The sequence below is a fragment of the Notamacropus eugenii genome, chromosome 1 (genome assembly GCF_028372415.1).
Source record: "Notamacropus eugenii isolate mMacEug1 chromosome 1, mMacEug1.pri_v2, whole genome shotgun sequence".
Taxonomy (NCBI): domain Eukaryota; kingdom Metazoa; phylum Chordata; class Mammalia; order Diprotodontia; family Macropodidae; genus Notamacropus; species Notamacropus eugenii.
The window spans coordinates 259,641,114-259,667,881 of NC_092872.1; the positions used below are offsets into that span (position 1 = coordinate 259,641,114).

At 45.8% G+C, this 26,768-nt stretch overlaps 1 protein-coding gene across 6 annotated transcripts in view; it reads right to left on the reverse strand.

The window, feature by feature from the left end:
* Nucleotides 1-1,340: 1,340 nt before the first annotated feature.
* The window catches only part of TSPAN15 (tetraspanin 15), a 76,218-nt gene continuing 50,790 nt past the window's right edge, over nucleotides 1,341-26,768 (reverse strand). For 3 of the 6 annotated variants that reach the window (XM_072628750.1, XM_072628751.1, XM_072628755.1), the window contains 5 exons: nucleotides 25,500-25,595; nucleotides 19,809-19,925; nucleotides 7,980-8,027; nucleotides 3,326-3,442; nucleotides 1,341-2,463 (listed from right to left, as the gene is read on the reverse strand). In XM_072628750.1, the coding sequence (XP_072484851.1) occupies nucleotides 2,296-2,463; nucleotides 3,326-3,442; nucleotides 7,980-8,027; nucleotides 19,809-19,925; nucleotides 25,500-25,595 (546 nt within the window). In that variant the 3' untranslated portion in view covers nucleotides 1,341-2,295. Of the gene's footprint in view, nucleotides 2,464-2,569; nucleotides 2,653-3,325; nucleotides 3,443-7,979; nucleotides 8,028-19,808; nucleotides 19,926-25,499; nucleotides 25,596-26,768 lie in introns of all 6 variants that reach the window. The other 3 variants (XM_072628752.1, XM_072628754.1, XM_072628753.1) reach the window with 2 other exon arrangements.

Consider the following 26,768-nt stretch of genomic DNA (forward strand, 5'->3'; position numbering starts at 1 on the left):
GGAGAAGCTTTCAACGCTTTCCAGATCGCTCTGGCCCAGCTTGGTGAAGCCTGTGGGCCCCTTCTCAAAATAATGGTTTTAAATGCAGAAAATAAAATACAAAGGATTGCAAAGGAAACCAGTTACATTAAAATAAAGATGGAATTTCTCCCCCATTCAAGCCCCCCAACCACTCTGGCATCTGTCCACAGAGTGGGGGTCGGTGGATCCCAGGGTAAGAACCTTTGTTCTTAGAGAGATCACACAGCTTTGTAAAGCAGAAGTCCGAGCCAGAACTACAGCTTCTTTACACAGGCTAGATGGTGTAATTCATGGAATGCCACAGTTTAAAGATGGGGGTGCAGTATGACGGAAAGTGCATTGGACTTGAGATCAGGAAGAACTTGGGTTCAAATTCTGAGTCCAAGGTTAGTGATGTCATCGCAGACAAGACACTTCACCTAGTCTAGTGGACTAGTACATACCTGTGGCACCTGCCTCATCAGACATCCAACCCCAGTTTAGCTCAGATGACTCCTGATCCCACATAAGGCTTGATGATGGGAAGACGTGGCACCACCAGATCATACTGCCCACCTGCCTTCCCCCATAGACCCTGACCCACAAACATGGCCACCCAGAACTCGCCCAGGCAGCTTGACTACTCGGAGGTTTTGGATGAGATGGGACGCCCCAACTCTGTTACATCCACAGAAATGGAGGACCACCAAGCCTTAGTATCCGACTCTCCACCGTGTCCAGCATCAGGTCCACAGCTCTCCTGAGTGTGAGCTTAACCACATTAAAATGTATGGGGAAACTTTTAATAAGAACAACCAATTAAAGAAATATGTAAATGTGTGTTTTCCAAGGCCTGAAGAAATCCCTACATAGGATTTAGCAGTCTCCTGAGTTTGACACAAGTGGTGTGGACGCTACCATGGAACCTCCTAACAGAGCCCAAGGACTTCTGGGCTTTTCTCACCTGCCCCAAAGCTGAGCTCTTTTTGGTGCTGTTTCTCCCAATGAGAGGGTGAACTCTTTGAAAAAAGGGATTGGTCCCTGCCTGTTAGCATTCCCAGAACTTGGTATATATAGGGCTTTTGGCATAGGTTTTCTATTTCCTTCCCTGTCTTCCACCTTCCCACCCTAAAAGGACGAACTCCTCAAAAGCAGAGGCTGGCCCTTTTTTTGTTGAGTAATCCCAGGACCTGGCTTAATGCCTGGTACTTGAAGACCCTTAATCCTGTGTGCTGATGAGCGGCCCAATGTAGAATGCTTTGACCACCTTTAAGAAGCAGGGCTGCGCTTGCAGAGGGGAATCAGGGAAAAAAAGAAAAACAAACAAACAACCCAGAGTGTGTGATTCAAATTAATCAAACAAGCCTGTTATTTGTATATAAAACTCTACAGTTACAAAAGTCACATATAAATGGAATCCCCAAAGCAGCAACCCTCAATGGGGGCTCAAGGCACTGGACATAGTGAAAATGGACAGAATCGCAAAGTTATGGTACAAATGATCAGCTGGGGGACGAGGCAGGCACACACATCAATACGCTCATCCGTACCCCTCTTCCACTCGCTTAGAAATCAATACAAAAATAGTCACAATTTAATTTCAATGCCACAGGACCAGTCCCTGATGCACCAGTTCAGGCTCAAGCAACGTTCACTTATTCCCACACACAGCATCTCAGGCTTAACTAAGAAATCTCTTTTTTTTCCTTTTTTTTTTTTTTTTTTTTTGGCCCCTGAGCTTCTCAGGTGGGATGAAGAAAGAGGACACAAGGCCTCATTGAATAGGTCTAGAACAGAAGTTGAATCAATACCCAGAATCAATACCAATATCTGTAAGGTGACAGAAACTGGGGGTGCGAGATGCTCCCCAGGGCAATGGCTGGAGGATGGGAGACCCCAGGGCTCTGAGACCCCCAGAGCTGCCCCTAGGGCTTAGTCATCATCCCACAGACCCACCAGCATCAGACAAGAGATAAAGAGTGAGCCAACAGGACTGGGGCTCCAGTCAGATAGCCTCCTTGTCCCTGGAGAAGGGGGAGAGTTGGGTTAGGAAGAGGACTTCTCACTCCCCTTCAAGTCCCAGAGAAGCCTGGGAAAGAGGAGCATGGGCTCTTGGGTTCCCCCTGGACTCTGCCACTCCTGCACTCCCAGTCTGGACAGGGTCCATACAGTTTGAGGGAGCTGGAACCAGGGGCAGAGGCCTGGTGGTGGAAGAAGGGACAGCCCAGTTCTGCCCCAGTGGGCACAGCTTCCCTGCCCTTCTCCCTACTCCCAGGGGTCTGGTGGAAGGGCCTGTCACAGGACCTGAGGATGCTCCCCTGGATAACACATGCAGCAGCCGCCTCCTGAAAACTCCAGCTCTGACATTTTCTCCCCCCTGAGGAGGCCATCCGTGATCGAGTGCTCAGATATGATGTCTTCTACCCTCGTGATATAGAGAAGAGTGAGCAGCACACCTAGGAACTGGGGAAGAAAAGGTAAATGGGAGGCAAAGCAGGAGGGAGGCTCCCTACCCCTCCCCCCCAAAACAGCCCCTCAAACCCTCTGCTACCCCTAGGGTATAGGATACCATTGTCTTTGGAGTCAGAGGCTCTGGGTTCAAATCCTGCTACTGCCCTAGGTAAGCTCCTCTCTGGGCATCAGTGTCCTCATCTGTAAGATGGGGGGTATAACAAGAACATCAGGCTGATGTGAGGCCCAAAGGGGAAGCCTGCGTAAGGAGCTTCAAAAATCTGAACACACTATGTAAATGCTAATTATGATGACTATTAATCAGTCAGGAGAGGCGGCACAGGCACAGAAGCCAGGAAGATGGGGATTCAGATCCTACTCTGACAAACACAAGCTGCCAATGCTAGCTAAGTTCAGTCTCTTGGGGCTCTAGGAGACTCCCTGACGCTCCAAGTTTCCAAGAAGGAGCCAGCCTGCCCTGGCAGAGCGAGCCTCATCAGCAGAGCTCCATGAAATCACAGGTTTGCTCCTAACGCTTTCATTGTGGTTGTACTGGTAGTAATACCAAGGCTTGCCAAGTGCTTCACATTCCATCCTCACCACAGTCCATCATCATCCCCATTTTACAGAGGAGGAAACCAAGGGTGAAAGTGCTTAAGGGACTTGCTCAGCTTGTCAGTATCAGGGGTAAGTGTTGACCTTAGGTCTTTTTGTGTTCCGGTCAGTGCTCTGTCCTCTGTCTCCCCAATCCTACCTCTGTTTGCCATTATTGTTAATACTTTCCCTGCCTCCTGCCATCCTCCCAGCCCTCCCACCCCTCCTGTGGGGTAGCCCTCTGAGAGGGCTCCCTGTGAACGCCCAAAGGACACCTCACCTGGGGCAGCAGGATGCCTAGCAAGACAGCAGCCATGATGGTGTAGTTGTCCATGAACCAGATGATCACAGCATTGGTGCAGCCGCGGATGTAGATGACATCCAGGACACTCAGGCGCTGTCAAGGAACAAGGGTGTTTGGGGGAGGCAGTGCTAGGACACCCCCCTCGACCCCTCGAAGGGCACTGGTTTCACAGAATCACAGATCACAAATACCTTACAGGTTCCCAGGTCAATCTGGTCACTGGGCTAAACTTCTCCCTCCCTTCCTGCAAATCCCAGAAAAGGGAAGCAACCAGTCCAGTATCCCACAGCAAAAGGGTGGAGCAAACAGGATTAGAATCTGGATCCTCTGCCTCATGCCCCAGGGTTCCTTCTGACTCTACATTGGGAGAAGAACAAGAGGCTCTCTAAAGCACTCCCCTACCAGCTGAGAATCTGTTCTGATATCCCGGGTTCTAAGGCCCCTCCCAGCTCTGATGTTCCCTGTTCTAAGGACCCTTCCACTCCTGATGTTCTAGATTCTAGGTTCTAAAGACTGTTCTATGCTGGGGATGGAAGCTCAATTCCAGGTGGACAGTCTCAGGCGGGTAAAGGTGGGAACTTCTAAATCTTAGAGTTCTCACGAGACCCCCCAGGAAACGACTGGGAATCGAGGTGAACTGAGCTATCTCGCGTATTTCCGCCTCTTCCTGTGAGAAACGTGATGGGAGAGAGCTCTCCCCGCCCTCGAGATTGTCCCGGATCTGGGCACACTATTGTTATCTAACAGCATGGTATTCAGATGCAAACTATGCTGCTGAAGAGTTTAAGTAGGATCAGGAAAGCCTGAAAGTTCTCTTGGGCGGAGGGGCGCGGAGCGGACAGGACAACAAGGCTCCGCTTTTCCTCTCTCCTCTCTCCCCTCCCCCTCTCTCCCCACTTACACTTCTACTTCCAATCTCTTATTGTAAGATCTTTGCCTCCTTGGGAGATTCTTCGCTCCCTCCTAAGGAAGAATTCCCCTGCACTTGTAACTAGACCCTGAAATAAAGCTCAACCCTTGTTCGACTCTGGAACGTCCTTTCTCTCATACGAGCATCCGGTTTGGCCAACCGAAGACCTCGGGAGGTGAGGTAAGAAGACTCGGGTAGCCCTCAGGCCTCTAGGCCTGGCAGTTGGCGCCCCGAACAGAGGACTGGGAGCGCAGATATCCTGGGTGCTTTGGGAACACCCGGAAGGGGCTGTGAAAGACGCGAGTCCCGAATCCTAGATTCAGAAGGAGAGAAAGAGTGAGAGTAGCTTCCCACACCCATGGGAAAAGGACAGGGATGGGGAATCAATTGCCAGTAATAAAGCCAGAGGAACAGGAGGTCTGGGCTGAGATACTTTACAGGGAATGCAGGGAGGCGGAGGTCACTATAGAGTTAAACGACCTCCGAGAATTTTGTAAAAGGATTTGGAAAGTTTCTCCTTGGCTCAAGCAGACCAGAATATCAAGAGAAAGATGGGGAGCAGTCGGAGAACAAATGACCGCTTATGAGCAACTATGCCCCGGGGAGCTGGAGGATTTAGATTTCCTGATATTTGGTGTGATTAAATTAGAAGGGCCGGAGAGACCAGGGCGGGATTGGAATGAGAGTGGAAGCGGAGAGAGGGGAGGGGAGAACCCTGGCGAGCAGAAAGTTAAGGAGTGTAGAGAAAAAATAGGTTCAGAGCTCCATCTAGCGGATGGGAAAGGCGAGGCAGGGGAGAATGTACCGTGTCTTCCCTCTGCGCCTCCTTATAGCACGCTCCATACTGGAGCAGATAGGACCTGCCTTAGCAGTCGCTCAGTACCCCGGCACTGGAAGCTTAAAGAAAGCCAGAGACCAGTGTGGGGAATAGGAGGGTGCCAAAATACCTTAGAGACAATGCACCCAGTAAAGTGGGAGGCAGAGGATCGCCAAGGGACCGTATGGCCGTTGGTGATTCCAGGACTTAGTTTTAACATCTGGGGCAGGGACATCATGAGCCGCCTGGGGATGAAGCTATCAAATTTTTAGTAAGGGCCATTGCTGTTGCACTGGAGTCCCCACCCTTGAATTGGAAGTCAGACACACCGATTTGGGTGGAGCAATGGCCCCTGACTCCAGAAAAACTCCAGGCACTACAACTATTGGTTAAGGAGCAATTAAAAAAAGGAAATATAGAGCCATCACAGTCACCCTGGAATGCTCCTGTGTTTGTTATAAAGAAAAAATCCGGGAAATTCAGGCTCCTTACAGATGTTAATCAAGCATTTGTGAGCACCTGGCAGCAGCTATACCAAAATAAACAGCCAGTATGCAGCCTTATCAATTTCACCTTAAAGGCGATTCTCGCTAAACAAAAAAGGGGGAGATTAAGAGATTGCCTAACACAATCAGAGCTTGATACAGCTGTCTCAAAAAACTCACATACTACTCCAGCTATGAGACATTTTGTGACTATTCCAAGACAACCCCGCAAGGAAAGTAATACCCAGGCTGGAAATAAGGACACATGGGCCATGGTAAAGGATATGGCCTCAGGGAAATGGAAAGGTCCGTATAAGATACTAATATGGGGTCCAGGGTATGTTTGTGTCTCCACAGGAAAAGGGAATGCATGGATTCCCATTAGAAGGATCCGTAGGTGTAAACCGGTGTCGGAGACGGCGGAGACACAGGAGGCGGAGACCCCAGAGAGCCCGGAGACCCCAGAGAAGGATCATGCACCACCTGAGTCTGCTGATGACAGCTTTAACCCTGCTGCCCAGAGAGGAAGCAGCACTCATCCCAACATCGCTGACCACTCCATCTAGGCATCTCTTTCCAGCGGCTGAAGGAGGACTTTGATATCACAAACCCAGGACATTGGTGGGGGAAGGGGTGACCAACTTTTCGGGAGATGACCAACTTTTCGCCTGAATACCACAGGCTTGGCCATTCAGGCTTGGCCGCTGAGATCCATTTGCATGACTGAGGGGGTGGTGATGTGTAAGGCGCCAGCACTAGCTGCTTCTCTTAGAATATGCTTTGGAATTAGTGATTGCCCTTTCTCTTGCTGTAACTCAGCCATTTAGCTTCATTTTTGTTTTGTCTGACGCCTCCCTTTGTCAGTTGTGCTAGCTGCAGATTTCTGTGTAAATGAAGTCTTGTTGTGGGGTACTCATATGCTAAAGGCCTTCCTAATCCACTCAGCCTCCAGCCACTGTTTGCTCTAGAGCCATGTGCGCGCAGCGCAAAACAAAAAGGGGGAGATGCTGGGGATGGAAGCTCAATTCCAGGTGGACAGTCTCAGGCGGGTAAAGGTGGGAACTTCTAAATCTTAGAGTTCTCACGAGACCCCCCAGGAAACGACTGGGAATCGAGGTGAACTGAGCTATCTCGTGTATTTCCGCCTCTTCCCGTGAGAAACGTGATGGGAGAGAGCTCTCCCCGCCCTCGAGATTGTCCCGGATCTGGGCACACTATTGTTATCTAACAGCACGGTATTCAGATGCAAACTATGCTGCTGAAGAGTTTAAGTAGGATCAGGAAAGCCTGAAAGTTCTCTTGGGCGGAGGGGCGCGGAGCGGACAGGACAACAAGGCTCCGCTTTTCCTCTCTCCTCTCTCCCCTCCCCCTCTCTCCCCACTTACACTTCTACTTCCAATCTCTTATTGTAAGATCTTTGCCTCCTTGGGAGATTCTTCGCTCCCTCCTAAGGAAGAATTCCCCTGCACTTGTAACTAGACCTTGAAATAAAGCTCAACCCTTGTTCGACTCTGGAACGTCCTTTCTCTCATACGAGCATCCGGTTTGGCCAACCGAAGACCTCGGGAGGTGAGGTAAGAAGACTGGGGTAGCCCTCAGGCCTCTAGGCCTGGCAGTTCTAGTTTTGACATTATAAGTGGCATAGTGAACTAAGAGTCAGACTCCTATCTCAGACACTTATCAGCTGGGTGACCCTCAGCAAGTCACTTTAACCTTTCTCAGGCTTAGTATCTTCATCTATAAAATGGGGAGTTGCTGGGAGGATCAGATAAAATTATATATATGTAAAGAACTTTGCAGCTCAATAAAACTGCCAGCCATCATCAAATAATCTAAGGGCCCTTCCAGATGTGACATGTGGTCCTCTCATGTCAAAATTCCCACAATTTGAGCAGAGTCCTAGAATCCTCCCTGGGCACCCAGTGAGGCAAGGGACATTGGAGGTTGAAAATGCCTTCTTCTCTCCCTCCCCTCTTTCCTTCCCTCCTTTCTTTCTTCTTCCCTTTCTCCCTTCCTTCCTTCCCTCCCTTCCTTTCCTTTTTTATTCCTTCTCTCCACTTTTTCTTTTTTCCTTTTTCCTTCCTTCTGTTTCTATCTCTCTCAGACAGATACTGCATTTGAAGCATGGGGTGGCACTTTGAGGAAGTCGCTGGTCCTCTCTGAGCTAGTTTTCTTTTCTGTAAAAACTCAGGGGAAACACCTGTACCCACAACGAGGAAGTCTCCAGACTGGACCTCAAACCCAGATCTGCTGCTTCTCAGACCTCAGTTCTCCCCATCACAGACTGCAGATGACCCTGGCTAGTTTCAAAGCTCTCCTGAAGCCCCCAGAGCAGCCTGCATGGCTGGGGACCCTCCTATCAGCACTGGGGGAGGGGGAGAAGGGAGCACAAGGGTCCGACAACTTAAAAGGACTCACCTCTTGGTCAATTGTTTTGTAGCCGCACATGGTGTTAATGACAGCAGACTGAAACAGAAAGGAACAGTCAGTGCTGACAAGGAAAGATCCCATGGTTATTCTCCCAAGCACCTCTTAGGACAGAACCTTCCAACCTGGGGTCCAAAATAGATTTCTGACAACTGCATTCAAATAGAACTGCTTTCCTTTGTAGCCCTCTTTTTAAATTTTATGCATTTAAACACAGGGTTCTGAGGAGGGGCCCAAGAGACAGAAGACTGCTGATGGGCCCCAGGACACAAAAGGTTAAAACCCCCTGACAAGTGGCTCTTGTCTTCAGGGTCCATTTTTAAAAATATTTTCTCCCAATTACATGTAAAAATGAATTTTAACATTCATTGTTAAGTTTTCAGTTTTAATCCCTTCTTCCCTTCCCTCCCTGAGGCAATAAGCAACCTGATGCAAGTTATACATGTGCAATCATGTAAAAATGTTTCCATATTAGTCATTTTGTGGGGGGGGGGGGGAACTCAAACAAAACAAAGAAAGCAAGACAGATGGAGGGAGGCAGGAAAGGAAGAAGAAGCAAAAAATAGTGTGCTTTGGTCTGTAGTCAGACTCCATCAGTTTTTTCTCTGCAGATGGATAGTAATTTTCATCATGAGCCCTTTGGAACTGTCTTGAATTCTTGTACTGCTGAGAAAGGTTATCATTCACACTTGTTCATCATACAATGTTGCTGTTACTGTGTACAATGTTCTCCTGGTTCTACTCATTTGACTTTGCATCAGTTCATTGCAGTCTTTCCAGATTTTTCTGAAATCATCCTGTTCATAATATTTTATAGCACAATAATATTCCACAACAATCATATACCACAACTTGTTCAGCCATTCCCCAATTGATGGGCATCCCCCAATCTCCAATTCTGTCATTACAAAAAGAGTTGCTATAAATATTTTTGTACAAATAGGTTTTTTCCCTTTTTAAAAAAATCTCTTTGAGATATAGAACTAGTAGTGGTATTGTGAGTCAACAGTTATACAGTCCTTTGGGCATAGTTCCAAATTGTTCTCCAGATCAGTTCAAAACTCTGGCAACAATACATTCATATCTCCATTAGTTTTCCCACATGTCCTCCAACATTTGTCATTTTCCTTTTCTGTCACATCAGCCAATCGGATAGTTGGAAGTGGTATCTCAGAGCTGTTTTAATTTGCATTTTTCTAATAAATATGATTTAGAGCCTTTTTTATATGACCATAGATAGCTTTGATTTCTTTGCCTATAAGAAGGAAAAAAAAGAAGAGAAAAAGAAGAAAGACTATTCACATTCTTTGATCATTTATCAATTGGGAAATGACTTGAAGTCTTAATTTGACTCAGTTCTCTATATATTTGAGAAATGAGGTCTTTATCAGAGACACTTGCCATAAAAGTCCCCCTCCCAGTTTCCTCTGTTCCTTCTAATTTTAGTTACACTGGTTTTGTTTGTATAAAAACTTTTTAATTTTACATAATTAAAATTATCCATTTCACATTTCATAATGCTCTCTATCTCTTATTTGGTCCTAAATTCTTCCCTTATCCATAGATCTAACACATAAACTATTTTCCAAATTTGCTTACGGTATCATTTAAATCATGTACCCATTTTGACCTTATATTGGTATACAGCGTAAGATGTTGGTCTATATCTAGTTTCTGCCATACTGTTTTTGGTTTTCCCAGCTTTTTGTCAAATAATGAGTTTTTGTCCCAAAAGCTTAGATTTGGGGATTTATCAAACCCTAGATTACTATGGTCATTTCCTACAATGTATTGTATACCTAAGCTATTCCAATGATCCATCACTTTATTTCTTATCCAGTACCAGACTATTTTGATAATTTGATAAGGACCATATTCCTTCACTTTTTTTCATTAATTCCCTGATATTCTTGACCTTTTGTTCTTCCAGATAAATTTTATTATTTTTCTAGCTCCAAAAATTAATTCTTTAGTAGTTTGATGGGTATGGCACTGAATAAATAGATTAATTTAAGTAGAACTGACATTTTTGCAATTAACATCTTTCCAATTGTTTAGATCTGACTTTATTTGTATAAGAAATGTTTTGTGATCATGTTCATACAATTCCTGGCTTTGTCTTTAAAGATAGATAGTCAAGTATTTTATATTGTCTACATTTATTTAAAATGGAATTTCTTTCTCTATCCTGCTTCTGGACTGTCTTTAGGTGTTACGAAGGTATCTGTATTGATTCTTAAACCTGTGTTTCCCATAGGGTTCAGAGTCAGTCATGGGTCAGTCAATAAACATATATTAAATGCCTGCCACCTGTCAGCCATCATGCTAAGCAGACATCCCTGCCCTCCAGAAGCTCACAATGTAATGGGGGAGCTAGAAGGCTTTGCTCTCGTCTCTCTCATTCATAAACATAAAAAAGAACATAAAGACAAGAAGATTGCATGTGGATAGAAGAAGCATGGTATCATGAGTGGGCAGAGAGCCAATACCTAGGTTCAAATCCTACCTCTGACATTAGCTGTGTGACCCTGAATCAATTGATTAACCATCTCCACATTTTTCAGGCAACTCTCGAGCCCTTCTTAGGGCTAATCTACTAAAGTCTACACCCTTCACAAGTTGAGAGGGATTTCCCACTCCCTTGACAGACAAAACCACAGAACCTGAGTGTATTTGCATATCTAAATCAAGAAACTTCCATTACTCAGTTTTTTGGTTTTCTTGCAGCCCTTATTAACTCCCAGAAGGCAGTAACCAAAATGCCTATTTTTTTTTTCTTCCTGACTTCTTTTCTTTGTATTGCTCTGGATTTTGCTGCTGTCCATTCCTTAGTTCCAAAGTCACAGTCAGTGCAATCAGGCTTATTCCATCTCTGCTCTCATCTCTCTGTCATTGACTATTAAGGATTCTCTTTAACACCTTCATGTTTTCAGGTCTTTTTCTTTATTTCGTGTGTGTGCGTGTGTGTGTATGTATGTGTGTCTGGACCTGTGAATTTTGTCAGTGCTGGGAACTCCCAGTGAGGAAACTCCCTCCAGAGGTCCGGGTCAGCCCCTAGTGAGAGATTAAGTGCCTTGCTCAAGGCAGCCCAGCAGGCCAGGATGTGTCAGAGATGGGATTCTGATCAGTTCTTCCTTGTTTTTTAAGTTTTATTTCTTTCGTTCTCCTATTACACAGATTCACAAATAGCTCACATTTGGTAAGAGATCTCTTGTAACAGCAAAACAACTAAACAAAATTAATACTACAGTAAGCCCATCTGAAAATGTGCACTGTGCCCATCTATAGCACTACCCTATCACTCGCTTTTTAAAAAATGAACAGAAATCTATCTTCTCTCCCTTCCACTGATCCCTACTGAAAAAAAAGAAAAACACATTTCTTGTAACAAATACGTACGGTCAAGCAAAACAAACGTCCTCGATGGTCATGTTCAAAGCTCTATGTCTCAGTCTGCACCCTAGATCCATCATCTCTCCATAATAGACAGAATGCCTCCCCACCAGCCCTCTCGGCTCCTCCATGGTCTCACTTTTGATCACAGGTCTTACGTGGCTTTCAGATTGTTTGCTTTTACAACTTTGTTATTACTGGATAAACTATTCACCTGGTTTACAACTCACTTCACTGCATCAGTTCACAGAAGCCTTTCCATGTTTCTTTGAAATCACCTGTTTCTCTATGCCCAAAGGGCTATAAAATGGTGCATAGCCTTTGACCCAGCAGTACCACTTCTAGGTCTGTATCCCAAAGAGATAATAAAAAAGGGAAAAAGACCCACACATACAAAAATATTTGTAGCAGCTCTTTCTGTGGTGACCAAGAATTGGAAATTAGGGGATGCCCATCAATTGGGGAATGGCTAAACAAGTTATGATATATGAATATAGTGGAATACTACTGTTCCATAAGAAATGATGAGCAGAATGCTTTCAGAAAAACCTGGAAAGACTTACACAAACTGATGCTGAGTGAAGTGGGCAGAAACAGGAGAACATTGGACACAGTAACAGCCACATTATGCGATGACCAACTTTGACACCCTCAGCTCTTCTCAGCAATGCAATGATCTAAGATAATTCCATAAGACTCATGATGGAAAATGCTGTCCACATCCGGAGAGAGAACTGTGGAGTGCACATGCAGATCAAAGTACACTATTTTCTTTTTTTTCTTTCTTGTGGTTTTTCCCTTTTGTTATAATTCTTCTTTCACAGTATAACTTGTGTGGAAATGTGGTTAATATGATTGTACATGTATAGCCTATACCAGATTGCATGTCATCTTGGGGGGGATCAAAGGGAGGGGAAAAAATTTAGAACTCAAAATCTTATAAAAATGAATGTTGAAAACTAAAAATAAATAAAATTTTCCTCCTTTCTTACAGTACAATAACACCCCATCACAATTACAAGTGACTCAGCCATTCCTCAATTGAGGGGCATCCCCTTTCATTTTCAATCCCCCCACAAAGAAAGCTCCTATAAAATATTTTGTATACGGAATACCTTTCCCCCTTTCTTTGATCTCTTTTGGGCACAGGCCTAGCTGTGGTATTGCTGGGTTAAAGGACATGTACTACTTGGTAACTTTTTGTGTAGAATTACAAATGGCTTTCCAACAGTTAAACACGGTCACAGGTTATCCTACACACCCCACCCCACCCCCAGCATGAAGGGGCCTCTCTTTTGCACAGACCCTCCCAGTCACTGGGGAAATAAACAAAGCCAGAGCAGCGATCCCTACCTGCAAGAAGCTGCCAACAGGGACACGTAAGAGCTTGGGGCCTAGGGTCAGAGGGCCTCAGTTCAAATCCCAGCCTCACTGCTCACTCCCCATGTGATGTTGGCCACGTCACTTAAGCACTATTGGGCCTCAGAGTCCACCTTGGTAAATAGAAAGGGTTGGACCCAATAATCACTAAGGCCTCTCCCGGACCTCAGGCCCCTGGTGCTAAAACTGAAATTCTGTCCATCCCAAAGCTCTGTTGGATGGCTGCGACTTCTTCGGATTCCTCCTCACCCTTTGAATACAGGCCCTCCCTTCACACTCCCTCGGTTCTCCAGGGAGGATCACAGATTCAGAGCTTAAAGGAATTAAATCCAATTTCCTCACTTTACAGATGGAGGAACTGAGGCCCAGAGAAAATAAGTGACTAGTCTAGGGCCACACAGCTATTGTGCACTTAGCCAGGATCTGTTCTTGTTGTCCACAGGCTGCTCTTTCCACCTGGATAAGGCTCCAAAGTAGCTGTACAATGCGGTGGATAAGTGGGGGAAAAGGGTGGGGCCAGGAGGCGTCTCCACACTTTCTGAGGAGTATGGAAAAGCAACATGTCCCTAAACTCTACCAACTTCCCCACCAGGATCAGAGGGAAGAGAAAGAGCCAGGACTGGTCCAGGTGAAGAGGACATGAATGGCCCCAGGTCACAAAGGCAGTGAGATGGGGGATTCAAACACAGGGCTCTTTCCACAGTCCCACAGATTCACCCTCCACTGACTCCCTTGAGAAAATGATGGTGGTAATAAGAAGTCCCAGCTCACTTACCCCGAAACCCTTCCTCAGAGCCCAGACCCTCCCAACTAGGAAGCTGAGGGGTGGGTAGGCTGGTCAGTTCTTATGGTGGTCAGGCAGTGGGAGAGACAGGAAATCCCCCACTCCACCAAGACTGAGCCTTCCTTTACTCCCCAAATTTTATGTCCTATGGACTCCTATTTTACATCCATCCTTTCCCCAAATCAAGGACTCAACGTGTGAGAATCTCGAACCCCTTTAGCAGTCAATCTGGTGAGGCCTCTGAGTCATGTTCTCAAATGCACAAGATACAAAAGATTACAAAGGAAAACAATATTGAATTACCATCATTAAAATATCTTTTAGAAACAAGCTCACAGACCCCAAGTAGGAATTCCTGCCCTAAGTGAAATGACAAAAGTCACTCATTCACTGTCCCATGTGATCCTCACAACAACCCTGGGAGGGAAAGGGAAACGGGCTCAGAAAAATGAAGTGACTTGCCCAGGACCACTCAGGGATAGGGTTAGGATTCAAACTCAGAGCTTCCAACTCCAAGGAGAGCTGGCATTCCCCACTCACTGTTCAACAGTGGTCCTAGAATGTCCACCAACCTGTCCTGCTTTCTCAATCCTTAACTCATTCTTCAAGGCCCAGGAAATTTCAAGAAAATTCTCCAGAGAGAACTAATGAACTCTCCTTCCAGACTGAAGCAGATTTTTTTCACTTTATGTTTCTTGCTGTGTGTGTGTGTGTGTGTGTGTGTGTGTGTGTTCATAGCATGGCTGACACAGAATTATGCTTTACATGACTTCACATGTACAATCAATCAATAAGTTGCTTGCTTTCTCTGTGGGTGGGAGGTTGAGAACTTAGAACTTGATTTTTTTAAATATTAAAAAAGACTTTTAAAATGTAACCAGGAAATATTTAATGAAACAAAAATATCATTTTAAAAAAGAAAAAATCAATCTCATGAGTCAATATTCACCTGTCACAGCTAAAAGCTTGGGCCTAATTAGGTAAAACTATGCTTGCCATTACATATGCCTCGAGAGGAGTCATAGCATCAGAATGGTGAGGGTTTTTTTAGACACAGAGATCTCCCAAGAATCACCAAAAATGCCACCCATGACGATGAAAGGCCAGCTTAAGCAAAGAGAAAAAACAGAGGGTCTTGTTAATGTCTACTGTGAACTGGAATTTTTTCTTCTATTTTATCTGGGGTATCTCTGTTTATAACAATCCTTGCTCCTTGTCAAAAACAGAATTTCCTAAGTACACATGAATCATATGCTCTTTTATACTCACTGGAGGTTCCATTTCCATTAGTTGTCATGGACGTGACAGCTGCCATTTGTACATGACATCACACCTGCCCTGACATATGACACTTATCCCCTAAACCACAATCAGCAGGATTCTTGTTCTTGCCTGTAGAATGTTCTAAGCTCCTCAGGACCCAGGGACTGCCAGTCCCAGCACAGGGCCCAGCACACAGTAGGAACTTGACTTGAAATGAACATGACAATTACTCTTTGTGGTAAACTGTGATTTGTGAAATATATTGTTTGAGGTAGATGGGATGGGACTCCAACATAGAGTCAAAAGAATCTGAACCCAGACTCAGACTTCAAATCTCTACATAACAAGGTATTAAACTAAGATCCTAAAAAGTGAGGTAATCTATCCGATCGCGATGCTCTCACTAAAAATCCAATAGTCATAAATTTTGGTGAGCACCTGCACCCCAACACAGAAAACTTTGAATTGGTCCCTTACTCTTTATCACATCCTATGTTTATCTGTATTTTTGCGTGTTTTATAATGTGTGTAATATATTACTACAGTAGTACATGTATCTAGTTTATAAACAAACATGTATGTTTGAAAGTAGCAGAAAGCCTAGCTCCACCAGATGTCAAATTGTATTATAAAGCAGCAGTTATCAAAACCACTTGGTACTGGCTAAGAAACAAAGGGGTAGGCCAGTGAAATAGGTTAGGTACTCAAGACACAGGAGTCAATGAATATAGAAATCTACTGTTTGATAAACCCAAGGACTCCAGCTTCTGGGATAAGAACTCACTGTTTGACAAAAATTACTGGGAAAACTGGATAACAGTCTGGCAGAAACTGGGCATAGACCAATGCCTGACACCATACACAAGAATAAAGTCCAAATGGGTACATGATGTAGGTATAAAGACCGATACTATAAACAATTTAGGGGAGCAAGGAATAGTGAATTTATCAGATTTATGGAGAATGGAAAAATTTTTGACTAAACAAGAGATAGAAAACATTATGAAGTGCATTAAATTGAAAAGTTTTTGCACAACCAAACCCAACACAATCAAGATTAGGAGGGAAGCAGAAAACTGGGAAAGAATTTTTGCAACTAGTGTCTGTGATGAAGGCCTCATTTCTAAAATATATAGAGAGCTGAGTCAAATGTACAAGAATACAAGTCATTCCCCAATTGATAAATGTCAAAGGATATGAACAGGTAGTTTTCAGAGGAAGAAATTAAAGCTATATATAGTCATATGAAAAAATGCTCTAAATCACTATTGATTAGAGAGATGCAAATCAAAACAACTCTGAGATACCACATCTCACTATCAGACTGGCTAACACATGACAAAACAGGAAGATGATAAATGTTGGAGAAGATGTGGGAGAGTTGGAACACTAATTCATTTGTTGGTGGAGCTGTGAACTGATCCAACCATTCTGGAGAGCAATTTGAAACTATGTCCAAAGGGCTACAAAAATGTGACCCAGCAATACCACTTCTAGGACTGTATCCCCAAGAGATCATAAAAATGGGAAAGGGTCCCATTTGTACAAAAATATTCATAGCAGCTCTCTTTGTGATGGCCACAAACTGGAAATCAAGGGGATGCCCATCAACTGGGGAATGGCTGAATAAATTGTGGTATATGAATGTAATGGAATACTATTATGCTGTAAGAAATGATGAATAGGAAGACTTCAAGAGAGACCTGGAAAGACTTATATGAACTGATGCTGAGTGAAAGGAGCAGAACCAGGAGAACTACGCACACAGCAACAACCACAGTGTGTGAGAAATTTTTCTGGTAGACTTAGTACTTCATTGCAATGCCAGGACTTAAATAATTCTCAATGGTCTCTTAAGACAAAATGCCTTCCACATCCAAAGAACTATGGAATTCGATCGCAGAATGAAGCAGATCATTTTCCTTTGTATTATGTTTTGCTTTGTTTTATGATTTCTCCCATTCATTTTGATTCTTCCATGCAACATGACTAAGGTGAAAATGTATTTAATAGGAATGTATGTGTAGAACCTATATAAAACTGTATGCTGTCTCAAGGAAGGAGTAGGGAGGTGGGGGGGAAGGGCGGAAAGGGAGGGGAAAAAATCTAAGATATATGGAAGTGATTGTAGAACATTGAAAACAAATAAAATAATTTTTTAAAAATACAATAAAATAAAATAAAATAAAAAAGAAAGTAGCAGAAAGGCAGCCTAACATAGTGGATCCGGAGCTCACACTGAAGTCAGGAAGATTAGTTCAAATCCTGCCTCAGACACCTAACTACCTGTGTGACCCTCGACAAATCACTTCACTTCTTCCTGGGCTAGATAATTGCCTACAGTCAGAAGGTGCAGAAACAGTGCCAACCTGCTCTGGCGGAGGGACTCTCTTCTCCCAGCAATGGTCTAGCCCCATCCCTACATACATATATTGAGAATGCATGCTCAATTTTTTTTACCTGATAGGTGTGTGGTCAAAAATGTGGGGACCACTGCCCCAGACCCCCACACTGCCATTTACCAGCAGCAGGGCAACCCCTTCCTCTTCTGGACCTCAGTTTTCTCTTCTGTCAAAATGAGAGGGTCAGACTATTGCCATACCACCACAAAAATTAACCTCTACCTTCTCACCCCCAAAGGTGGGGTGAACTGTCCTTCTGCATCCTCATCAGTCTCCGTCAGACAGCAGCTGACAGTCTTTAGAGCCAAGTAGCAGATAGGCAGGAACTGGGAACATTTCAAAGCACGTTAGGCTTGGAACAGAAATTTTCCATGAGCATTAAGGGAGCTCTCCTCTCCATTCATCAAACCCTGCACCTATAGAGGAAGTGTCTGCATCCTTTCTCAGCAGGTCTGAAAGCCCTGAGGATCTGGTGCTCTGGGGAGAGTCACTACCTCTCCCTGGCCCTTGGGCTCTTTCTCTATCAGATAAGGTATCTTCACTCTAATGGATCCCTTCCAGCTCTCAATCTCAGGATTCCCTCTGTCCTGGTGGGTAACCAAACAAGGCTTTTGTGGGCTGAATGTCTGCTGGGTTTCAAGGCCCAGGCTTGAACCAAGAACCAAAGCTGAAAGAGAGATTGGTGATGAGTGAGATCAAGACCTCAAGTGAGGAAGACTTGAGTTAGGATCCTGCCTCTGACACTTGCCAGCCTCCCTTAAGCTCAGTGTTCTCATGTGTACAATGGGGATAATAGCTTAGGATCAAATAGGTATTTGTAGAATGGTTTAGCACAGTGCCTGCTTGTTTCCCTTTTGTGATGGCCAAGAACTGGAAATTGAGAGGATATCCATCAACTGGAATACTATTGTGCCATAAGAAATGATGAACAAGAGAACTTCAGAAAAACCTGTAAAGACTTATATGAACCAATACTGAGGGAAGTGAGTAGAACCAGGAGAACATTGTACATGGTAACAACAACACTGTGTGATGATCAGCTTTGACAGACTTAACTCTTCTCATGCAATGATCTGAGAAAATTCCAAAAGACTCATGATGGAAAGTGCTGTCCAAATCCAGAGGAAGAACTATGGAGTCTGAATGCAGATCAAAGATTATTTTCTTTATTTCTTTCTGGTGGTTCTTCCCTTTTGTTCTGATTCTTCTTACACAACATGACTAATGTGGAAATATGGTTAATATGAGTGCACATATATAGCCTATATGAGACTGCATGCTGTCTTGGGGAGAGGGGAGGGAAAAAAATTTAAGAACTCAAAATCTTATAAAAGTGAATGTTGAAAACTCAAAATTGCTTGTTTTCTTCCTTCCTTCCATCCAAACCAATCCAAAATACATTAACTAAATACCTACTATATGTCAGGCACACAAAGTAAACAGTCCCTGCCCCACAAGGGGCACAAGGAGACTACAGGGGAGATACAATAGGTAATTAATAATTAGTCATCAGCATATTTATGACAAACAGAGGGGATCAGGAAAAAAAGCTGTGCTTTGAAGAAAGCTGGGATTCTGAAAGGAAGAGAGGCCAATGGTGGGCAGTACTGGGAGGGAGGACACCCTGGACAAAAACCCAGTGGCTAGCGGCAAGATGCAATATGCCTGGAAAGGCAGGCTTCCTGATTACAGAGGGACCTGAACTGCAGGGCTCAAAAATGCAATGCTGATGAGTCTGTATTTGAGCAGGTGGCAGGCAGGACTCTAGCAGGGACCCAAAGCCCCCAGCTGCTCTCCTCATTTGGTCAAAGATTCATAAATTGCAGAATCAGAAGGACCTCAAAGATCATCTAGTCTGGAGGGTCCATGAACTTACTTATTTAATACTTTCATAACTGAATTTCAATATAATTGGTTTCCTTTGTAATTCTAGGAATTTTACTTTAGGCATTTGAAAACAAGATCAGAGAGGGGGTCTGTAGACTTCCCCAGACACTGCTCAAGGGGGCCATTACCCAAAAAAGGTCTAGCCCCTCAATTTTACAAAAAGGGGGTGGGAACTTTGAGATAGAATGGAGAACTCTTTGTCATAGCTGTCATTTGGGGTGGAAGGACTGCATCATGGTGGTCATTTGGTTGGAGGCAGCAGAGACCTGGGTTCAAATCGTGTCTCTGACACTTCCTCACCATATGGATGTCCATGGGCAAGTCTCTAAACTTCCCTCAGTCTCAGTTTCCCCACCTGTAAAAGGAGGAGAGTGACACATGCTCTCAGTAACTGCCTTGAAGGGCATTTATGAAATCCTAGGGTGCAGACCAGGAGTCCTGAACTGCTCTTGTCTCACAGGTCCCTGGCCGCGTGGAGGAGCCTGTGGCCAGTTGCGTTTGCTGCCAACAATCACAGTCACAACACTAAATTTCAGTCAGAGATTAATGGGAATCATTCCCCTTCGTCCCCAGCCAAGTTCACAGACCCCACTAAGGCACACACACAGACTCCTAGGGGCTAAGAACCCCCAATCTGAGCAGGTCAGCAGCCTTTGAGTTCCTGTGTCGGCTGCTCCTAGAATGAGGCTAGCATAGCTACATGGCTCTTACCGAATTTCTTAAGCAGCAGGTATAAGGTACCCCACATGCCAAGGGGCCAGGCGCGTTGCAGTCGTGGTACTGGTTCATGGCCCAGTCCTTGTAGTCTTCTCCACCACAGCACTTAAACTAAAAAGAAAAAAAACTCAGTGTGTGTGTGTGTTTGGGGGAACAGCAAAAGGGAATGCTCTCCAAGTGCTCCCACTCAGGGTAGCATACGAGGGCAAAGTGCCACCCTCAGCCCATTCCACCAAAAGAAATTGGCTTGTTTTACAATTAGCAAAGAATGAAGAAGGTCACTTCTGACTTCAAGGTTTAGAATCCGGGACTGGAGCTGATACCAGGCACAGGCATTAAGTCAAGCTCAGTTTCTCTGTCTCCATTTCCCCATCTGTAAAACGAGAATTCAGTCCTGGGACAACAAGGCAGGAGGGGATTGTGTCCACAGCACAGGAATACAGTGGGCAGAAGGTAACCAGGCCAGTGTCATATGAGAAGAAGGTGGCAGGCACTAGGGCAGAGCCTAGAGAAGCCTTGGGCAGGGACAAGAGAGTCATCCTTGGGTCCTTGAGGATCCATCATGAAGAAGAGGGAGCCTTTTCTTCTCAGTTCAAAGGCCAGAACAAGGAGCTATGAGCTAGAGCTGCAGGATCTATGGAAGCACTAGGGAGCATGGGAAGCTGCCCAAAGAGGACCAGACCCTCCAGTACCAGCAGCTCCCCATCCCTCTCTGTCACTTGGTAGATAGTTCTTGATGCACACTATGGTCAAAAAAGTCCCAACCCCAAGGGAACTCCCTGGTCTGCCAATGTTGGCTGGCACCTTCTCTGTGGTGTGCAGTCTTGGGGAGCTGCGTAGAGGCTGTGAAAGACTGAGTGATCTATCCAGGGTCCTACAGCCAACATGTGTGTGTCAGAGATGGACTTGAACCCAGGTCTTCCTAGCTTCAGGGCAGACTGTGCCCCCTATGCCACACTGCCTCTGGGATAATAATGGAGTACACTGATATATTTCCTTGGGTTTACAAAGTGTTGGGGGTGTAAGCTCAGTTTTCACGTGGACAGTCTCGGGCAGGCGAAAGTGAGGACTTCTAAACCTCAGAGATCTCACGAGGCCCCCCAGGGAACAGCTGGGGATTGAGGTGTGAAACACGGGCTATCTCGTGCATTTCCACCTCTTCTCAGTGGGAAACTTGCTGGGGAGAGCATCCCACCCTTGAGATTAGTCCGTGGTCTGAGCACACCTGTTGTTAATTAGCTAGGGGCTGAGAGCACGCATGGTATTCATGTGCAAACTATGCGGCGGGGAGAGCTTAAGTATGGACAGGAAAGCCTGAAGGCCCTCTTCTTACTGTGGGGTCCCCTCCGGGGGTCCCTCCCCTCTTCCGCTCCCATCCTCTTGCTGTATGATCCTTGCCCTTTGGGAGGAGGAGGGTTCCTCTCTCCCGGGGAAGAATTCGCCCTGCATATGGATATGTAACTAAGACCCTGAATAAAGCCTAACCCTTGTTTGACTCTGGAAAGTCTCTTCTCTCAATACGTTTATCTGGCTGATCACCGAAGACCTGCGAAAGGTAAGAGACTCGGGTAGCCCATCAGCCTCTAGGCCGAACAACAAAATGCATTCCTCACAGCAACTCCGAAACCTGGTAGGTAGATACTAGAAAAAAGGAAGAATAAATCAAAGTAGTCTTACTCCTTGGAAAAATAAACTCCTGGTCAGCCCCAGGGCCTGTTCTAGTAGAGATTGAATCTCTGGGTCAAAGATTCCTGCTCTGAAGCTGGCCCACCCCAGGAGAGCTGTCAGGCAAGTTCCGCACCTGCTCAAAATCATGAGAGGGGAGCCAGAACAAAGAGAGACAGAGGAGGTTCTGTTCAGGCAACACCCGCAGAGTGTGGGTCAGCTTGGCCTATAAAGAGCCTCCCCTTGGTTGAGGGCAGCCAGACAGGTCCACTGCCCAGAGGACCTGAGCTAAAGTTTGTTCCGAGGGGTTGTTGTCTGGACTGAAGATGGACAGGGTTCTCCCGGGGTTTGGCAGCTGGAGCCAAACAGAAAAGGATGGAGAGGTGGTGGGGGAGGAAAGAGGATGGGGGGGGGAGGTGCTCGGGGCTCCAAGAACATGTTTCTTTCGAGGCCCTGGGTGAGGGTCCAAGGCACTACTTTTACCATGCTTGGGGTCTCTCCAAGGGGAGGAGGAGGCTGGAAAGAGAACCAGAGGTTGAGAAGAGCTCCTGTTTCTTTTGGAAACTTCCCCTGGAAAGCAGAGACCTGCACCTCCCCTCCCTCGTCTTCCCTTCTCTCCCTCCTGCCAAGACCCTAGAGTGATGAGTTCATGGGCTGGGGAGGGGGAGAGGACAGCCATGGGCACTACCATTTCTATACTGTTTCTATACTGTTTCCACACCATTTCTACATCATTTCTGTACCATTTCTGTACCGTTTCCACACCATTTCTACATCATTTCTGTACCATTTCTGTACCGTTTCTACACCATTTCTACATCATTTCTGTACCATTTCTACACCATTTCTACATCATTTCTGTACCGTTTCTACACCATTTCTACATCATTTCTGTACCATTTCTGTACCGTTTCCACACCATTTCTACATCATTTCTGTACCGTTTCCACACCATTTCTACATCATTTCTGTACCGTTTCCACACCATTTCTACATCATTTCTGTACCATTTCTGTACCATTTCTACACCATTTCTACATCATTTCTGTACCGTTTCCACACCATTTCTACATCATTTCTGTACCGTTTCCACACCATTTCTACATCATTTCTGTACCGTTTCCACACCATTTCTACACCATTTCTACATCATTTCTGTACTGTTTCTACACCATTTCTACATCATTTCTGTACCGTTTCTACACCATTTCTACATCATTTCTGTACCGTTTCCACACCATTTCTACATCATTTCTGTACCATTTCTGTACCGTTTCTACACCATTTCTGTACCGTTTCTACACCATTTCTACATCATTTCTGTACCGTTTCTGTACCGTTTCTACACCATTTCTACATCATTTTTGTACCATTTCTACACCATTTCTACATCATTTCTGTACCATTTCCACACCATTTCTACATCATTTCTGTACCATTTCTGTACCGTTTCTACACCATTTCTACATCATTTCTGTACCATTTCTACACCTTTTCTACATCATTTCTGCACCATTTCTGTACCATTTCTACACCATTTCTACATCATTTTTGTACCATTTCTACACCATTTCTACATCATTTCTGTACCGTTTCTGTACCGTTTCTACACCATTTCTACATCATTTTTGTGCCATTTCTACACCATTTCTACATCATTTCTGCACCATTTCTGTACCATTTCTACACCATTTCTATAGTATTTGACAAGCATTATCTCACCGGATCTTCTAAGGGAGGTGCTGCTATCATTCTTTCCATTTTACAGAGGAGGAAACTGAGGCAGACAGTTGAAGCGACTTGAGCAGGGTCACACACACACACACACACACACACACACACACACACACACACACTGAGGCAGCATTTGAATTCCAACTCTAGACCTGGGGCTCCACCCACATAGACATCTAGCATATAGAGAAACTTGCCATAAAGGCCTAGGTTCAAATACCAGTGAGGGCCATGCCTCCAGTTCAATGTCCTCTTATGTAAAATGGGTTCAATGACACTGGTACCATTAGAGCATGAGCTCCCTGAGAGCAGGGATGACCTTGGGACTCTTTTTGTATCCACAGGGTCAGTACATGCTGAGCACAGGAGAGATGAGAGGATTCTATCGGGATAGAATGAGTCACTCCTCCACTTCGGCTGTGACTCATCTCTAGTTCTCCTGGCACCCTGCCATGGGGAAAGCGAGCTTGGGGGCAGGGATGGGGGAAGGGGCGGAGCAGGGTAGCCCTCCTGAAGGACCTGCAAGATTGCCACAGGAGAAGAGGTCGGACACAGCCCGTTTGTTCCCGGGGCCAGAAGCAGAAGCAAAGGGAAGTCAATTTAGGACTGACGTTAGGAAGGATATTATGATATTCATAATAACTGATATGATATGCTTAATGAATATACTAATAATTTAGATTTTTCAGACTGGCCCTTCCTGGCCTGGGAGTCGGAAGGCCACTTCAAACAATGATCAGTCCTTGACATCACTCACAATCACAGCACTCCTGTGTTCGTGTACCTGAAGTAAAGTGAATCAAAGACTGTGTTTTCATCACAGAACTCTGCTCCCGTGCCCCACAGCATAACGGCCTCCCAAGACTTGAAACAATGCTATTCCCACAGAAATGGCTGTTGGTGATCCACCCTGCCCCCCCTTCCCACTTGTGATTTATGTATAGGTTATACTACGTCCACAATCTCTACCTTCACTACGGTGGGATTCTGATCAGGAAAGCTCCCAATTTGTGAATCTGTCCCCCATAAGGAAAGTAGTTAAGTAAACTCCGACTTATTACTGGCACAGTGTCTCTGATCTGCTCGTCTCCTCAGTCCCCTGTTAGACGCTGGCTCAGTAAAACTGTGTTAACAAAATAGGATGGGCTGCCCTATGTGGGGGGAGGGAGGGGTCCTCCTTCTTGGAGGTCTTCAACACAGAAGGGATGAACCCCATGCCCTGCTATGGTGAGCTGGGTTCTCAGGGGGATTCTTGGTCAGGAATGAGTAGAATAAGACCCCCAAAGCCCCTTCAAGCTCAGGGCTCCTGTGATCTGGTCCAGAGGATGCCCACGACAAGGTCACATCTGCTTGATCCAGCTAGGAGAGGTGTCTGAGCACGGCCTGGCCCTGGCCGAGTCTGTCAATAAGCATTTATTAAGTGCCTTCTATTTGACAGGCATTGGTAGTACATTGGCTGCTCTCCCCTATAAGTCCTTCCTCCTACTGAAGGAGGCTTTTCCAACATTTGGAGGGATCCAGATGGATAAAAAAGGCTGGGAAGGGCAAGGGGCCCATAGGGATAGGGCCTGTCCCTGTGGTCACCAACACTGGGAGGCCACAAGACCGAGGGCCAGGAGCCCAGAGTCTGAATCCAGGCCCCGACCTTCCCCCATCTCTGTGACAAAGACACAACGCCCACACTAGCTGCCTGATGGGCCTTTTATGGGGAAAGCACTTTTGAAAGCCTTAAAACTTGCCCTGGAATTAAAACCACCCATCAAGCACTACACAAATGCTTCTATGATAATTATTGCTGTAATGACCAGTGCCTCCACCCAGCCTGGTCAGTCCACAGCATCACTGAATTTAGGGCTGGAAGGGGCCTTAGGGACCATGCAGTCTGACCCTCATCTTTATAGTGACCCAGGAAAGCCCCAAGGTAGCACAGACAGTATGTATCAGATACAGGATTAGAACCCACAGCTTCTGAGCATGAATCCTGTGCTCCTTCCCCCACACATCATAACCTCTAGCAGAGAGCACTGGGTCAAGGTCAGAGGACCTGGTGTGGATCCCAGCCCTGCCTCTGACCCCGCGTCACCTCCCCTTTGGCGTTTTGGGTTTTCTCATCTGTAAAATGATGCTCTATCCTCCCTTCTCTGAGTCAGTGGTCCCATGACTGGGGCAGGGGGGAGAGGATGAGAGGATGAGAGACACCCCCTTTCCCTTCTCAGTGACTGTCAGGACCAGAAGAGAAAGAAGCACGGACAATTTCAAAGGGAACATAAGGAATCACCATCTCACCTGCTCCTGGACAAAGTCCATGATGTTCTTGAAGTCCAGGTCATCATAGTAATTCTTGATTCCCCTTCGGATGTTGTCATTCAGAAACTCAATTGTCTGTTCAGAAAACAGAAATTCAGGAAAGGTTGGGTCCTTCTTTCTGAACTTCTCCTTACACTTCTGCTCGGCCCTAGTCAACCCAAATCCTTACCCATCCACTGGGTGACACACAAGTTACAGTCACCCACCTCCCCATGCTTTTCAAATAGCTTCTTCTCCCCCTCCCTCCCCCACCCACCCTTGTGACAATCGGGAGAAGAAAGGGAGGACAGGAACCACCACTCTCACTTCGTAAATCAGGAACAAGGCCACTAGACAAGGGGCACCAGGCCGAAGGGAAACCAGATTTCCCGGCTAAGCAACACCTGGCCATGCCCCTGATGGGCCTGTGCTATCTCTGCACCTCAGCCCAAGGGTACACATGTAGAATGCCCTTCACTCATGGCTGGCCGGCCCCTGCTGAGATTCTACCTATCCTCCGAGCCAAGGCCACCTCCTCCATGAAGTCTGCTCTGATTTCCCCACCAGAAGTCTAATGCTCATTCCATGGCACCAGAGAGATTCTAGTAACATTTGGGGGGATCCAGATGGATCGAATGTAACAGATTCACAACTTAAAGTTTTTCCTGATGAGAATAAGAGCTCACAATTGCACAGCATTTTAAAGTTTACTAGTTACTTTGTATTCTTATCCCCATTTTACAGATGTACACAGAGAGCCTCAGGAAGGGAAGGGCTTTAGAGACTGACCCAGAGCTAGAAGAGACAGAGGTCGGCTGGTCCAAAGGAAACTGGGGCCCATCCAGGGGAAATGACTCGTCCAAGGTCACACTGGAAACTATCTAGAAAGTACAGGAACCCAAGCCAGCCCTCTCCCCAGCATGCTGCATGCCTCTCTCCCCAAGAAGAATGCTGTCTGACTCGTGTCCCACACCCAGTCACACTGTGCTGTCTGCCCCCACAGTCCATCTGTTGTGTTGGAGCTCTCTGGGAACACAAAGGGCCTCACAGCAGCTGTGGGTGGGCGATGCTCCAAAGATGAGCAGGCAACTCTGCCCACCCCAGTACAATGGGAGCTTTCAGGACGCAGAGCACCATCGGGGATAGTCGAGGCTGGGCACAAGGGACCTTCTTAGCTCCAGACAGAAAAGCAGGGGGTGAAGGCCAGATGTGGGCCCCTCCCCCAGAGGAGGCTGAGCTTGGCCATCCCTGCCAGGCAGCCACTCTGGG